The sequence below is a fragment of the Medicago sativa genome, chromosome 3 (assembly GCF_051527215.1).
Source record: "Medicago sativa cultivar Bolivia chromosome 3, Bolivia_mono, whole genome shotgun sequence".
Lineage (NCBI taxonomy): Eukaryota > Viridiplantae > Streptophyta > Magnoliopsida > Fabales > Fabaceae > Medicago > Medicago sativa.
The window spans coordinates 97,152,596-97,169,200 of NC_140751.1; the positions used below are offsets into that span (position 1 = coordinate 97,152,596).

General features: G+C 35.8%; 2 protein-coding genes across 2 annotated transcripts; both read left to right on the plus strand.

Annotated features, from left to right (window-relative positions):
- The first annotated feature begins 2,225 nt into the window (after nucleotides 1–2,225).
- Nucleotides 2,226–2,967, plus strand: LOC146942538 (histone deacetylase-like protein). The gene is made up of 2 exons (XM_085758052.1): nucleotides 2,226–2,399; nucleotides 2,514–2,967. The coding sequence occupies exons 1-2, from the start codon at nucleotides 2,320–2,322 to the stop codon at nucleotides 2,899–2,901; spliced, it is 468 nt and encodes a 155-aa protein (XP_085614178.1). The 5' UTR covers nucleotides 2,226–2,319; the 3' UTR covers nucleotides 2,902–2,967.
- A 7,103-nt stretch (nucleotides 2,968–10,070) lies between these two features.
- LOC146942539 (uncharacterized) lies at nucleotides 10,071–12,461 on the plus strand. The gene has a single exon (XM_085750044.1). The coding sequence runs from the start codon at nucleotides 10,071–10,073 to the stop codon at nucleotides 12,459–12,461; it is 2,391 nt and encodes a 796-aa protein (XP_085606170.1).
- The last annotated feature ends 4,144 nt before the right edge of the window (nucleotides 12,462–16,605 follow it).

Genomic DNA, 16,605 nt, shown 5'->3' on the forward strand with positions numbered 1-16,605 from the left:
GGTTTTTCCACTGTCAATATATTCCCATTTGTTATTCAATTTTATTGAACCTGACTTGTTGAATCAGAAATTACAAATAAAATAAAATAAAATAAAATAAATACAAAACGAAAAAAAAAAACTGGAGAAGAAGAAGAAGAAGACTAGACTATGAGTGGCGGCTATTTGTAGCACTGATATAAAAAGATGGAAAAAAAATAGGGTTTAATGATGGATTGAACTTTTTTTTATACGCCCATGATGCATTTTTCTCTATTCTAGTCCATCAAGTATTAAAATTAAGAATTGTCAACAAAAAAAAGTATTAAAATTAAGAATTCAGATGTGAACTAGACATTGATTTGTTGGCAAGAGTTTTGTTATTTTATTTATTATGAGTATTGGATCGGTTTTGAGACGAAATATCTTTAGATCCAAAATAAAAATTATAACCGATCCGATCCAAATATACGTATTTGGATTGGGTTTTGGATATCCAAAATGTAAAATACTCACACATAAGTCAATCCGACAAACTATCCATTAGTAAACCTAGTCAATCGACTTAAATAGATACAAACGACTAACGATATCAAATAAAATCATTGCGACCGTTGGATATGACTTAATTGAACTAAGAATGAAGTAAGAGCTCGAATTTTGATGATCCAAATCTTCGACATAAGTCAATCTGACAAACTATCTCTTCAGAAACCTAGTCAAAATTTTGTATGTCTACTTAAACGAGTACAAACGACCAAGAGTATCAAATAAAATCATTTTGACCGTTGTATATGACCTAATCGAACTAATAATGAAGCATAAACTCAAATTTTAACAATTGGAATCTTCGACGTAACTCAATCCGACAAAATTATCCCTTCAAGAACCTAGGAAACATGGAAGTATAGTTGTTCGTCTACTGAAACAGACACAAACGAATAGCAAAATAAAAAAATCATTATGTTTGGTGGATACGACCTAATTGAACTAATAATGAACTTCAAAAAGTCAGATGAATTTATGGGCTTATTCACGAGTCTTGTTCTTCGTATGAACTTCAAAAAGTTCCTGGACCTATACCTTTGAAGATCAATCCTGGAACTTGTGCAAAAGAGAGGAAAAGTGAAACTGTCACTTTATGCCCATGCTTTAGGGGATTTTGCTAATCTTTTATTGTACCAACTCTCATACGTGTCTACATTGTTACTATAATTATTAACATCTGGTATAATTTTTACACATAATTCCTTTTAGAGTGCATATCCTCTCCATTTGGAGAGAAAATGGAATACAAGGTAATAATGGAATACAAGGCTTATTAATTCTCATATCTTAGATTAAAAATATTTTAACAAACAAAGTTATTAATAAAATTATCATTTCAACATTTTTTTTATAATAAAAAATGAAAATATGACTAACATGTGCACATTTTGATAAATAAAGACTTAAATGGGACGGAAAAAAAAAGATAAAGGACCAACGTGTTACAATTAAATAAGATAAAAAAAATTCTAATGTAATTTTGCCTTATTTTTATTGTACCCATTCTACACTTGAGTTTTCATCAAAATGGCAAGAACATTGCTTGCTGAGATTTTCACTTAACAAAGAATAAACATGGAACGTGTTAGCTTGCTGGGATTATTTTGCAATTTTTCAATAATGACGAAAAGGCCCTTTGTGAAAATTGAATCCAAAATCAATTGCATTTATTAAATCAATATATATGTTAAAAAACACACAACCTTAATGGGTCACTTAACCTACTAATCTTAGCCATTGAAAATCTTCAAATTACATCAAATGGTCCACATTCCTTTTGCAACAAAAAAAATAATAAAAATCAAGTCATGCACCGGTAGGAGGCCCATGAAGGTCATGCACCGTAGCCTTTGCTACATATTGACGGTTGTAGGTTTAGCAGACGTCCTGACCGTGACTCCTCTTGTGTCCTCTACGTACTTAAATTGTTGCCAACATTGTTGGATTGGAGAGACGCCAAAGCAATAGCATCATGACTCATGGAACCTGTTAATTAGACTCAACCCCTCCTCCAATCACAATTTGCCACCTCATCAATCCATCATTTTCACTCACAGTTACCGTGCTCTGACCATCCATCCATACACACCAATATTCTCTGCTTTACATTATTTCATTGCACACGCACCCTATAGATACCTTCATTCCTTAGATATTCATTCGACATTTCTGCTTCCCCATATACTTTATACAATAGTCGTTATAATTAATTGATTTATAGTTAAACATCATACATAATATATACACACACATAGGGATCGAGGGAAGAAAATAATCTCAAGTAGTTCCACCATGACATCAACCAGTTGCTGCCTCCGTCCTACAACTTCAAACGCTTCTCTCATCCCTAAAAACCCACCTCAGCTTTCCTCGTAAGTTTTTTTTTTTAATTTAATGCTTATTTATATTGGATCACAATTAATTAGTACATCATACGATCATGTCAATTAAGTTAATTAATTACATTTTGTTGGATGTAAATAAAGGGAGAAAAACGGTACTTGCTGGAGAAGGCGATGTGTTGTGATAGGAGTGGCTTCGTGCTTCTCTATAATTGGACTCAACAATTCAGTGACATTGGAACATGAAGCTGTGGCTAAGGAGGAGAATATCATGTTGGTGACCATGTCAAATTCAATAGATGATGATGATGGGCATGTGTTTTTGGTTGGTTGTGCGGCCAAATGGAGCCAGAAAAGGATGTGCCCCTCTTGGCAAGGAAACAATCCCCTCGAAACCATCATGCCGGAGAATCTTCCACGGCCAGCAGCACGTCGGAGGTATGAGGCTGTTCGCTCCACCTCTAAGGTTGCTCCACCACTCTCAATGTCGGCCAAACTTAAAACCAATAGGGATAGTTGTTTCTCCATGTGAAAATTTAAATCAATTAGTAAAATTGTACATAATTATTAATTAATTATTATTACAAGATTATTAATCCTTTCGTTCTTGCACAAATTAATTTTGTGATTATATTCTTGTCTTGGAACTCAAGAAATATCCAATAAGTCATGTAATGATCGTAATAGCTAGTACTTTGTTGGATTTATGCACGTTCATCTTGTAGTACAATGTGTAGTACATACATACTTCGATTGCTTTCACGTTTCTCCAATTCAACCGTTGTACTCCTACATGCTTTATTTGTAGTATTTTTTGTCCTTATCTGTCAAATTTCCTTGGTCCACCCAAGTATTAGGCCTTATTCTATACTCCCTCCGTCCCTCATTAGATGACTTAGTTGACTCTGACATACATATCAATGCATATTTTTTTATCTTTAATATCTTTAATTATCTATTTAAAAAAATTATAAAAATTTAATATTTTAAAAATATTCATCGAGACGAATCCAACAACATTTTATATGATATTATTTATCTTTGTATATTAATATAAAAATACGGTCAAATCTTATCTGGTCAAAAATGTACATTGTCAACCAGGTCATCTAATAAAGGACGGAGGGAGTAATATTATGGGCTAGGCTAGACTTTAGGCATGCGCTAATATGCATTTAGAACCTCCTCTAAATAAAATTAGGCAGTTGACCAATAAATACTAGCAGTTGACCAAGAACAACTACGAATTCTTCTTTGAACCCACCCAAATTGAATAGTGCATACATAACACGAGCATTCAAAACCAATTCAACATAATAGAAAAACGGCAAAATGAACCAACTCATCAAATCAAAATTGTATTTGGTTTGGAAGTATTTGTGTCATTTTTTAATTCAACTGTATGATTTGATTCGATTTGCGATTTTATTTTACCAATCGAACTAAATCGCACCAAACCGCAACATAAGAGAAACATTAATAATTTATGTCACTCAACCTAATACTCATAGAAACTCAATAGAAACTCTTATAGAATGACATATTTTTACTCTTCTTATGTTTCTTTTTTCTTTTTTTGTTACAATACTTATTTGCTTTTTATTTATAAAAAAATATTTGTGTTTTAATTTAATGTTACTTGCACTTTTGGAGATCCGTTAATGTTAGATATACCTTAAATCATAGAAATTCAATGAGAACTTTTAGAGAATGATAAAATCCTAGTCTTTTGCATTTTTAACTGAGAGTGTTACGTTTGGTCTATGTTTTTAATTTGGTCTATGTTGATGACAACATTGTTGGATGAAAATGAAATTGTAATGTTGGATAAAATTTGAAACGTTGTAGAAAATAAGTTGTTTTTAACTTGAATTTAATATTGAAAACAAAAAAAATGTATTGTCTCGCAAACAACAGCAATAATCAAACAAATTCAAACTGCATTGGTTGACAACAACCGAACCAAACAAAACTGTGTGTTTTTTTATCTTGGGGTTCGGATGACTTTTAACCTAAAAACCGAATCAATCCGCACTGCGAACACGCATAATACATATACAGTACTACTAGACAGGGGCGGACCTGAGCAAGGCAGGGTGTGGCAATAGCCACACCAGCCCAGGCCCAGCCCATATTTTTTTTTTATTTATACAAAGCCAATCTTAAATAATATATATCTTCTATTTCATAACATTAGCAATTCAACAGCCGTGGCTTGGTGGTGTGGGTTTTGAGTACAAACTTGAATGTCTTAGGTTCAACTCTCTTTTTTTGCACTTTTTCTTAATTTTTTTCTTTTCAAGTTTCAAGTTCAACTCTACTCTCGTTTGCAATTTTCTTAATTTTTTCAGATAATAATAGGTTCAACTCTCACTTTTTGCACTTTTTCTTAATTTTTTTCTTTTCAAGTTTCAAGTTCAACTCTACTCTCGTTTGCAATTTTCTTAATTTTTTTCAGATAATAATATAAACAATATAAATTATATATGAATATATATATTAAGATTTTATTTTGCAACTTATGTCATGCATTATCTAATCTATAAAAAAAAATATATATAAAGGGAAGACCCATTTTTGGATTGAGATTTTTTACTCCGAATTTATTTAAATTATTTTATCATTTTTATGATGTCATTTAAATTATTATTGAAAAGTTAAATTCACTAAAATATAAACAACTTTACCACACAAGGAACCTCTACTCTCGTTTGCAATTTTCTTAATTTTTTTCAGATAATAATATAAACAATATAAATTATATATGAATATATATATTAAGATTTTATTTTGCAACTTATGTCATGCATTATCTAATCTATAAAAAAAAATATATATAAAGGGAAGACCCATTTTTGGATTGAGATTTTTTACTCCGAATTTATTTAAATTATTTTATCATTTTTATGATGTCATTTAAATTATTATTGAAAAGTTAAATTCACTAAAATATAAACAACTTTACCACACAAGGAACAAAATGATTGACGATTTGTTACGATTAATACAAATGTTATTATTTGTATAATTTATTTCGACAAAATTTTAGTCATACTTTTTTAAAAAAAAAAATTAGCCCCACTAATAATTTAATCCCAGATCCGCCCCTGCTACTAGATAACCTAAAAATAAATAAATAATGGGTAAAAAAAAAGTGTATTCTAGTTCAAAAAAAAACTTATTAAAACATCATAATTATTGTATAAAAAGATATCACGCATCATCCTGATGTTTTAAATATACTTTTATATAATGACTTAAGATAATGTTCGACCATAAATATTATACTCATAGGTCGTTCAAAAAATATTTTTGATTTTTAGAGGAAAATAACGTTGTTGTTGTGTGAAATTTGGTGCTTGGCTGACTACTCGCGTTTTTAGTTGATTAGTAATTATTTGGTTTATTCGTCATTTGCTCACGTGAATATGCTAAGAAATAAATGAACATTGTTTTTTGGTTGCTGGTTCTTTCTAATCCAAAGAATGTTAAAGGTTGTCCGTGGAACTAACTAAGATTGCATGAAAATAAGAATTAAGCGATAAAAGAAGGTAAATATAAGTTGTTTAAAAATTAATTAATATGATTGGGTTTTTTTTTTTAAGGAAATATGATTGAGCTATTGAAAATATAAATAATATTTATAAGTGTAAGATTTTTTAACTACATTTTAAAACCGGTTTGGGCGTTTTTCACCAAGTTGAGAACAGGTGTTAAATTGCATGAAAATAAGAATTAAGCGATAAAAGAAGGTAAATATAAGTTGTTTAAAAATTAATTAATATGATTGGGTTTTTTTTTTAAGGAAATATGATTGAGCTATTGAAAATATAAATAATATTTATAAGTGTAAGATTTTTTAACTACATTTTAAAACCGGTTTGGGCGTTTTTCACCAAGTTGAGAACAGGTGTTAAAGATCTCTAACACACATGTTTAATTTATTCCTGTAATTAACTTACCCTCTCCGCATGCGTATTGGCAAAACATGACATGAATAGATTGGGATCGATGAGTGATGCAGTATACGGATATTCTTTGCTACTGCTACTGCATGAATCATTTTCGAGGAAATAGTCACTTTGGTCCTTGAATGAGTGACGAGTAGTCACAATAGTCCCTCAATGTATCGAAATAGCAAAATAGTCCCTGATTGTGCACTTTGTTAGTCAAAATAGTCCTTGATATTAAAATATTTCATTAATATTGTCATATTAGTCCTTCAATAGACTTACTTATTGTCATATTAGTCCTTATACGTACTTACTTCTTATCATTTTAGTCCTTATATCAAAAGAGTTATTGTGAGTATTAAGGGGTTATTTAAGCCTTAGGGACTATTTTGACTAACAAAGTGGACAATCAGTGACTATTTTGGAATTTTGATACATTGAAGGATTATTGTGACTACTTGCTACACATTCAGGGACCAAAGTGACCGTTAACCCTAGTAGCATCTTCCTCTGTTCATCTCGTACCATTCCATGCAAAAGATTAACTTATTACTTGAGTTGTGCATGCATGCTAAAACTCACGGGCCTACGTGTACGTATATAGAACACACACCCTTTTTCAACATATTCTGTCAGGTGTATATGTACATTTTTTTGTAGTATATATATGACAAAGTATTAAAGCATATAACTGTACGTGTATTTTGTTTGGAAAAGTGATGAGGTGGTGATAATATAAGATCATACAATTAGGGTCCCCTCCTTCATTCTTGCGGTCATGGCAGCTGTTAGAGATATTCTCTATGATTCAGCTGGCCACTTGATCAATTTCTCTGGTATATATACATTACTTCTAGCATATCAGTGTTCTCTTTTCTAGCTTACTACTCATTCCCCTTTGCCAAATTATCTTAAAAGTCAAAACTCCTATTAAAGAACTGATGAAAACCAACTATATAAATTGCAGAGTCATCAATTATTAATAATTTTGAAAGTATGTTCTTATAGTAATCAAGCACTTTTAACATATCTCAAGATATAACCTATGAACACGTTTGCTTTTACACAGATATATTTGGATCTACAGTAGGTTCCATTCAAAGTATGTCCTTGTGCTTGTCAAGGATTTGAATTTTGAATAAAGTTTCTTTTTGAAATGGTGTTCTTGTTCAAAATAATAATACGTAGCAAGGATTCCAACTAAAGATGTCGAACATGGTTTTCTTTTGTTATATGTAAGGCTGGAAATGAGTTGACTTGATTCGAACAAGATTTTGTCCACATCAGAACATGACTCGATTTAAATTTACGAACAACTCTGTCTAGCTCAATAGCTCTAATCAAATGAAGCAAAAGACAAAACATATAAGTCATCACATATGTGTTCATTCAATTTCAAGCTTAAATCTTCAATAATTTGCACTAGATCACCCGATGATTAATTTTCTAAAATCATAAAAGTTTTTCGTTACTTATGTTTGGTAGTTCACTGCTGATTGTATAGGAGAAATTGAAAGTGTACGTAAGAGAGTAGATTTTTCAATTTAAGTATGAATACCATGGTAAGTATGAATACTTAAATTGAAAGTGTACGTAAGAGAGTAGATTTTTTCAAATTAAGTATGAATACCATGGTAAGTATTTCATAAGTGTGAGATTATTAGAACTATATAGCCAACTTAATTTGAGTATGAGAATTATACGACACTTTAAACAACTTAACTTGCTTTCATGGTATTCATAAAAGGCTTAAATATGCAAACCGTCCCTGTAATTTGGGCGAGTTTTGATTTTCGTTCCTGTAAAAAAAAATATTTAAAAACATCCCTGTAAATTTTTTTTTGTTTTAAAAAGGTCCCTGACCCTTATATAAGGTAACATGTTGATACGGAGTGTTTTTTGTATAAGGCACCAGAGGCTAAATATGAAGTCGATGAAGATAAAATTTGGGGGCGGTTTAAGGCGTCAGGCTGACGAAAAGACTTACGTGGTATCAGGGAGGGAACTGATGAGTTTTGGAGGAAGGGAGGTTTGTGTCTAATTTAGGACATCTAGTGAGCAACATTAAAAGTACCTTCGTTTAGAACGATCCTTGACATGAAAGAGGTCTTTTACATTTTAGATTTAACCGTTTTTTTTAGCTTCATGATGATAAGAATATTTCAATAGCTAAGATAAAGAGAATAGGATGGGAGATTAAGGAGACGGGTTGGAGTTGAAGGAGGCGGTTGTTTGCATGAGAGGAAGATCAAGTGTTGGATTCTTGTGTCTTGTTGAATAAATTTGTTTTGTAGGATATGTTGAAGACTTTTGGTAATAGAAACTTGAACCAGGAAAAGAATATACTGTAGAAGAAGTTTAACATTTGTTGACCTTTGATGATCAACAAGACTAGGAACCTTTTATGGACATTATTTGGAATAAAGCGATGTCTCTTAAAGATTTTATTTTATTTTTGCTCAAAGGGTGTTGGAGAATCAGATTCCAACTAAGGACAACTTGACTCGGCATAGTGCTCTTCATTTATGATCTTTACTTTGTGTGGTTGGTTGTGGGAAGGACAAGATAATTAGAGCCTGTTTGAAACACTTCACAAAAATTCCTTTTTAGTTTTTAAAAACTTAAAAATTAAAAACTTGTTTGCTAAACTATTTTTAAAATTACAGTTTTGGAAACTATTTTGAATTTTTTAGTTTTGGGGACTAAAAAACTAAAACACGTAAAAGGATAACTATTGTGTGAAGAGGACTTGTATATTTCAAAAACAGAAAACAAAATCTATTTCAAACAGGCCCTTAATAATTTGTTTTTGGATTGTAATTTTTTGGGTATTTTGGGTGCCTGTTATGTGGTGGCCATGTATTTCGAGCGTGCACCTCTCTAACGTCGGTACGCATGCTATTCAATTTGTTTGCTCTCATAAATTTTTGAAGGATATTCGCCTTTGTCTTCTATTAATTTGGTTGGATACTAGTAATTGGATTATTTGGACTAAATAAAACCTAATGATTTTTCAAAACAAAGAATCTTCGATCGACTAAATCCAAAACATTTGTGACTAAATCCAAAACATGCGTGTTTATTTATTTTTTTGGTGGTGTTTGGGGTTCGAACCCCGGACCTTGCATATATTACGCGTTGTCCTTATTAACTGAGATAAGCTCACGGAGACAAACATTTGTATTTTTGTGTTTATGACCATACAAGAGTTGCTCCGAAACATAACTTAAGTAAGACACTTACAATGAGACGAGAAACTAGGTAAAACAACTCATCCATTCTCATATTTTGTATAACATCCCCCCAATATCATTATTATCGTGATCTATTAATGAAAATCTTAGGTATAAATAATGCGAGTTTAAAAAAAAAAACGAGTTTATCTACTTGTATATGTTCTGCGAGACTTCGTAAAAACCTATACAAACCGCTAATGGTAAACTATAAAACCACGGTAAAACCCATGTTGAGGCAAAAGCCGTGCCTTGTAGATTTGGATAAACGTGTGTTCATTTCACCACAAACGTGGAAACAAAAGAATGCAAATATAACTTACGAAAATAGTTTTTTATTCATAGATTTATGAAAACAATTTATAATTTATAATAAATAATTTAACCTTATTTTACTTTTTACTATAAAAATAATTTATGCACGACGTTTTCTATGATAAGTCTTTTTTTTTTTTTTTTTTTTAACTCAAGTATTTGTGTTTTTCTTTTAAGTTTCGGGTTGTGCAGAAAAAACAATGAGAGACAGTGAGCGACAGAGTGGCGGAAACCTTAGGGTTCTCCTACGGCATCCGCGCCGGAGCTATTCTCCGGCAGAGAGACACATAGGGGGGGAGAGGGGTCCCGCCAGGGTGGCAGATATTGGGGGGGAAAGGGGAGATTGGGCTGTGGTGAGGTCTAAGAAGAGGAAAGCGACGGAACCGGCGATTCGAGGAAGGGACAGATCAAGAGGCGACTACGGTTATGTAAAGACGGCGACAGGTTCAGGGCAAGCTCGGCAACAGTTTTTGGACTGGGATTCTGAGGATTATCATCGAGACAGGCAAGCAGAAGAAGGTAGGGTTCATGGTAGGTCTTCCAATTATGTGGGAGGACGTGTTGTGTCTTCAGAGTGGCATGGTTCTGATGCGGCATTGGTAGATGGCAATCAAGGTCAGAAAGCGTCATTCTACGTTACAAACTTTCCTGACAAAATGCCGCTGTTTCGTTTACGGCAAGTTTTCGAAGTGTGTGGAATGTTATCGGATGTCTATGTTGCAAGGCACCGTAACGCTCGCGGGCAAGAATTTGGCTTCGTAAGGTATGTTAATGTGAAAAACTCTGACAAACTTTTACAGGCTTTGAATAATGTGTGGGTGGAGGATTGTCGTATATGGGCAAAGGAAGCTAAGTATGACAGATTCGCGCGAAACGACGTGGTCGTTGCTCCTTCACGTGCTGGTGTGAGGAAGGAGCTTGTGGTTGACAAGGGCGGAGGGAGTAAGGCTGTAGGTCGAGGGAAGATTCCAACAGTGGCAGAGAAGAAGGTGGAGTCCGATTGTGCTGTGACGATTGGTGCAGTTTCGGTGCCGGTGGGGAAAGTAGTTCCTAAACCGTTGGAAGTGAACAAGAACAAGGATGGGCCAAAGCTGGTGGAAGCGAAACAGTCAAAGGATGCTCAAACTGTAAGTCATTTTGTTCCTGTGTTTAAGTCACGAGAGGAGGATTGGAAGTGGGCGAGTGCAGGACTGGTGGCGACGTTGGTTTCAGGGGAATCCGCGGTGGCTTTACAGCAAAAGGTCGAGGATGCAGGTTTTTCTAACTTGGGTGTTATTCCAATGGGGGGTGATAGAGTTTTTATTCATTGTCTCAATGGGGAAGATGTGTGGCGTGTTTTCAACGAGGCAAGAGAGTTTTTTGGCATGTTATTCATTAATACTCATAAGTGGACGTCAAAGGATGTTAGGTATGAACGGGGGGCCTGGTTACGTATTTACGGTATTCCCGTTCATGCTTGGCACGATACTTTTTTCAAACTTTGTGTTACCGGCTTGGGCAGGTTTATCCACGTTGACGATTGCACACTTGAAAAGGCTAGGCTGGATTTTGCACGCGTACTCATCTCGACACCTAACATTGAAATAATTAACAAGTTGTCTGAATTTATTATAGATGATCACAAGTATGAAATTAAGATCGTGGAGGAATGGGGGTGTAATTTGGGGGAGGATATCTTTATGACAGAGGCTGATGTCGATTCAAAGCCGGATAATGTATCTCAACATGATAATGATTTTATAGCGGATGAAGTTCAAGGGGAATGGGAACTCGATGAATTGGTTCAAGATTTACGTGTGGATTGGAATCAACATGATGAGAAAAAAAATGCAGTACTGAAATCTCTTGAAAAGCAGACGACTAAGAAGGAAGTGCCGAAGGAAGGAACTGAATTTTTTCGTGTGGATTTATCACCGGTTTTGGAACCAATAATGCAGCAATCTTCTCCTTCGGTTTGTGCAACAGACGAGGGCAATTCTTTGAAGACAGCTGACTCCGCGAAGGCTAACTCTTCAGCAGGCCCTTGGAGTTTATCTTGGTTGAAGAAACAGCCGGCTGTTTGCATTGAAGCCGACGTTCCAGCAGCTGTTCCAGCAGAGAATTCTTTCATTTTTGCTTCGGAAAAAATACCTTCACAACCTGTACAAGTAAATTCCAAGCAGAAGAAGGGTAGGCGAGTGAAGCATTCACTTGGGTTCATGAAAAAAATTGCACGTATGCCGGATGTTGATCGGAAGCAAATCATTCATATTTTGAAGAAACACAAGCGTAATGTTAAAAGGAGAGGGCAGGCTAGTAATGATCACTCACAATCTATTGAGGTTACAACTTCGAACTCTTCTTTTAATTCTGCAAATACTAAGACATCTCATTCTTCGGTTAATAAAGATTTGGAAAATTGGGTGATGGTTCATGATAAAAATGTGTTGTCGGCGGATGTTCGGAATTTAGGGAAGTCTGTGGGGTTGGAATATCAGTGTGACACCTTTAATTGTTTTAATTTATTGTCTAAGGAGGGTAGGAGAGAGTGGAGGGCAGCAGGAGGGTGTGAGGTGGTGAGGGAGGTCGGAGAGGGTCCGAGGGAGGTGTAGAGGTGTAAGTAGGGTGGGTGTGTCGGTGTGTGTTGGGGTGGAAGGTGGTTATCGATGAAGATTATTAGTTATAATGTGAGGGGTTTAGGGGGTGGGGAGAAGAGGACGGAGATTCAGAGGATGGTTAATGAGAAACGTCCGGCAGTGTTGTGTTTGCAGGAAACAAAATTGACTGTGGTGAATGACTCTGTGATTCGAGCGGTTTGGGGGGATTCCCCTTGTGGGTTTTCTTATCAATCTTCAATAGGAGCATCTGGTGGGTTGTTAACAGTTTGGGATTCGGCTAGTGTTCATGTATGGTCATCGATGAGTTTTGGCCATGTTCTTGTTATTAGAGGAACATATATTATTAGTTCTGAAGATTTTATCATTATCAATGTGTATGCTCCTTGTGATTTGGCTGCTAAAAAGTTATTGTGGGATCGGATGCTTCCTATTATTGTTAATAATGCGGATGAATGCTTATGTGTGTGTGGTGATTTTAATTCAGTTTGTGGGACGGAGGAGAGGAAAGGTAGAGGAGCGGTGTTCAGACAAGCAGATGCAGACTCTTTTAATAAATTCATTGTTGATGGTTCTTTAATTGATTTACCAATTAGTGGTCGTTTATTCACTTGGTTCAAGGGAGATGGTGTGTCCATGAGTAGGCTAGATCGCTTCTTGTTATCTTATAAGTGGTGTCAAAGATGGACAAATTGTATTCAGTTAGCTCTTCAGCGGGGTCTTTCAGATCACGTTCCTTTAATGCTTTATGTCGATGAAGCTAATTGGGGACCCCGCCCTTTTCGCATGCTTAAGTGTTGGTCCGACTTCCCTGGTTATGGAGATTTTGTTCGCGAAAAGTGGTGTTCGTTTAATTGTCAAGGCTGGGGCGGTTATGTGTTACAACAGAAATTTAAGCTGTTAAAAATTTGCTTAAAGGACTGGCATAATCAACATTCTCAGAATTTGCAAGGAAGGATAGTAGAGGTGAAAAACAAAATTGCGGCTTTGGATTTAAAAGGTGAGGTGGCAAACTTGCATAGTGCAGAGATTTCAGAGTTGCATGAATTATCAGCTAAATTGCATTCCTTGGCTCGGACTCAGACTAGTATTAATTGGCAGAAGTCGAGATTGATGTGGTTACAAGAGGGTGATGCGAATTCTAAGTTTTTCCACGGTATCTTGGAGGGTCGAAGACGTCATAATTCTATTAATGTGTTGTCTGTCAATGGCGTGCGTGTGGAGGGTGTGCATAATATTCGTGCGTCCGTCTTCAATCATTTCTCTAATCATTACAAGTCTAGTGCAGTTAGGCGTCCTGGGGTGGATGGCCTTTTGTTTCGAAAGTTGTCTGGTCGTGAATCCGGTAACCTAACAAAGCCTTTTTCTTTGGAGGAAATTAAACAGGCCGTGTGGGACTGCGACAGTTTTAAGAGTCCCGGTCCGGATGGTATTAATTTTGGTTTTATTAAGGAGTTTTGGGATATTCTAAAGGAAGATTTTTTGAGATTTATGGTGGAATTTCATCGTAACGGCAAATTGACAAAGGGTCTAAACTCTACTTTTATTTCTTTGATACCAAAGGTGAATTGCCCTCAAAGATTGAATGATTTTCGGCCTATTTCGTTAGTCGGATGTGTGTATAAGGTGCTGTCCAAAGTTCTTGCCAACAGACTTCGTGAGGTAGTAGGTTCGGTGGTTTCAGAATCGCAGTCGGCTTTTGTCAAAGGGAAGCAAATTCTGGATGGTATTTTGATAGCTAATGAAGTGGTAGATGAAGCCAGACGTGCAAAAAGAGAATTACTTTTGTTTAAAGTTGACTTTGAAAAGGCCTATGATTCGATTGATTTACGTTATCTTGATGCGGTAATGAAGAATATGAATTTTCCAACAATTTGGCGTAAATGGATTTTGGAATGTATTGGGACTGCGACGGCGTCAGTATTGGTTAATGGTTGTCCGACTGATGAGTTTCTTATTGAGCGAGGTCTTCGTCAGGGAGATCCATTGTCTCCTTTTTTATTTTTGCTCGCCGCAGAAGGTTTTAATGTGCTAATGAACGCGGTGGTGGCTGCTCACCGCTTTGATGGGTATGGTGTGGGTCGTGATAATGAGGTTAGGCTCACACACCTTCAGTTTGCAGACGACACTATTATCATAGGTGAAAAAAGTTGGTTGAATGTGCGGACTATGAGGGCTGTATTGTTATTGTTTGAAGAAGTGTCGGGCTTGAAAGTCAATTTCAACAAAAGCATGTTGACAGGTGTTAATATTCCCGATTCTTGGTTGTCAGAGGCGGCGATGGTTATGAATTGTCGAAGGGGTAATGTTCCGTTTACTTACTTGGGTTTGCCTATCGGTGGTGATTCAAGGAAACTTAGCTTCTGGAAACCTGTGGTCGATCGCATTGCTTCTCGCCTGTCGTCTTGGAACAATAAATTTTTGTCTTTCGGTGGCCGTCTGGTTCTTTTGAAATCTGTCCTATCCTCTCTTCCGGTTTACTTTCTTTCCTTCTTCAAAGCCCCTGCAGGTATAATCTCTTCTATTGAATCTTTGTTTATTAGATTTTTTTGGGGGGGTAGTGAGGAAAATAGGAAAATTGCTTGGATAAATTGGGAGTCTATTTGTACTCCAAAGGAGGTTGGAGGTTTGGGGGTTAGGCGGATAGGTGATTTTAATTTAGCTTTGCTAGGGAAGTGGTGTTGGAGGTTGTTGACAGATAAGGAGGGGTTGTGGTATCGTGTTCTGAAAGCACGGTATGGAGAGGTGGGGGGTCGGTTGGGAGAGGGGGGCAGCCATAGCTCGCTTTGGTGGCGGATGTTATGTAGGGTTCGTGAGGGGGTTGGAGAGGGTGTTGGGAGGTGGTTTGATAACAGCATTCAACGGGTTTTAGGCGATGGTAGCAATACTTTATTTTGGTATGATACGTGGGTGGGGGACATTCCGTTGTGTGACAAATTTCCCCGTCTCTTTGATTTGGCGGTGAATAAGGCGGGTTCGGTGGAGGAGATGAGTAGGTTAGGGTGGGAGGAGGGGGGTGGAGCGTGGTTATGGCGACGACGTTTGTTGGCTTGGGAGGAGGAAAGTGTGAGGGAGTGTTCATCTTTACTTCATAACATTGTTTTGCAGGATAACATTTCTGATAAATGGAGGTGGACTCTAGACCCTTCTAATGGGTACTCAGTTAGGAGTGCTTACCGCTATCTTACTGATTCAGGAGACCCGGTGGTCAGAAATCATGACGTCAACGTTTGGCATAATCATATTCCGTCTAAAGTATCATTATTTGCTTGGAGGCTTCTTCGTAATAGGTTGCCAACTAAAGACAACTTGGTGCGTCGGAGTGTCCTTTCTCCAGCTAATGCGGTGTGTGTTTCGGGGTGTGGCCATACAGAAACGGCTAAACATTTATTTATTGACTGTGTGTTTTTCGGTTCTATCTGGTATCAGGTTTGGAATTGGTTAGGTATCTCTTTTGTCAGTCCTGGAGATATTAGACATCACTTATATCAATTTATTAATATGCCAGGGTTACCTAGAGTTACTCTGTTGTTCCTGAAAATTATATGGTTTGCATCTGTGTGGGTAATATGGAAGGAAAGGAATAATCAGGTCTTTCAACAGGTGGCCTCTACTCCTTCTGTTCTACTTGACAAGGTGAAATTAAACTCTTTTATGTGGATTAAAGCCAAACAGGTTTCTTTCGCCTATAGTTTTCACGATTGGTGTAAGAATCCGTTCCCTTGTATGGGCGTTATCTTGTAATTTCTTTTGGTGTTGTTGTTGCTTGTTTTTGGCTCGTGCTTTGCGGCTGCTAGCACCTTGACATTGTAAATTTTTGTGGGTGGTTTTCCTTTTGCACACCTTGTGCAGGGTGAACCATTGTTATTATTATATCATTTTAGTTTCTCCAAAAAAAAAATGATAAGTCTTTTTTTAAGGGGTTTTGAGTGATATGTTTCTGTGCTATAAGCTGCAATTAACTTTATTTAATTTTATCTTTCTTTTGTAGATAGGAAAAGAAAAGTTATTGTAAAGATATTCTTTTATTTACATTTTAAACACGGATCCAGCTGTCAAGTGCCAAAATATATCTGAATTTATTAAAATAATAAATGAAGGAATTTGTTCAAATAAATATATAATAAATGGACCAATAAAT

Bases quoted from the DNA above. Each gene is read 5' to 3' on its own strand.
- LOC146942539 (XM_085750044.1), top strand. From the start codon at position 10,071: ATGAGAGACAGTGAGCGACAGAGTGGCGGAAACCTTAGGGTTCTCCTA.
- LOC146942538 (XM_085758052.1), top strand. From the start codon at position 2,320: ATGACATCAACCAGTTGCTGCCTCCGTCCTACAACTTCAAACGCTTCT. The intron at 2,400-2,513 runs GTAAGTTTTTTT...ATGTAAATAAAG, and splicing joins AACCCACCTCAGCTTTCCTC to GGAGAAAAACGGTACTTGCT.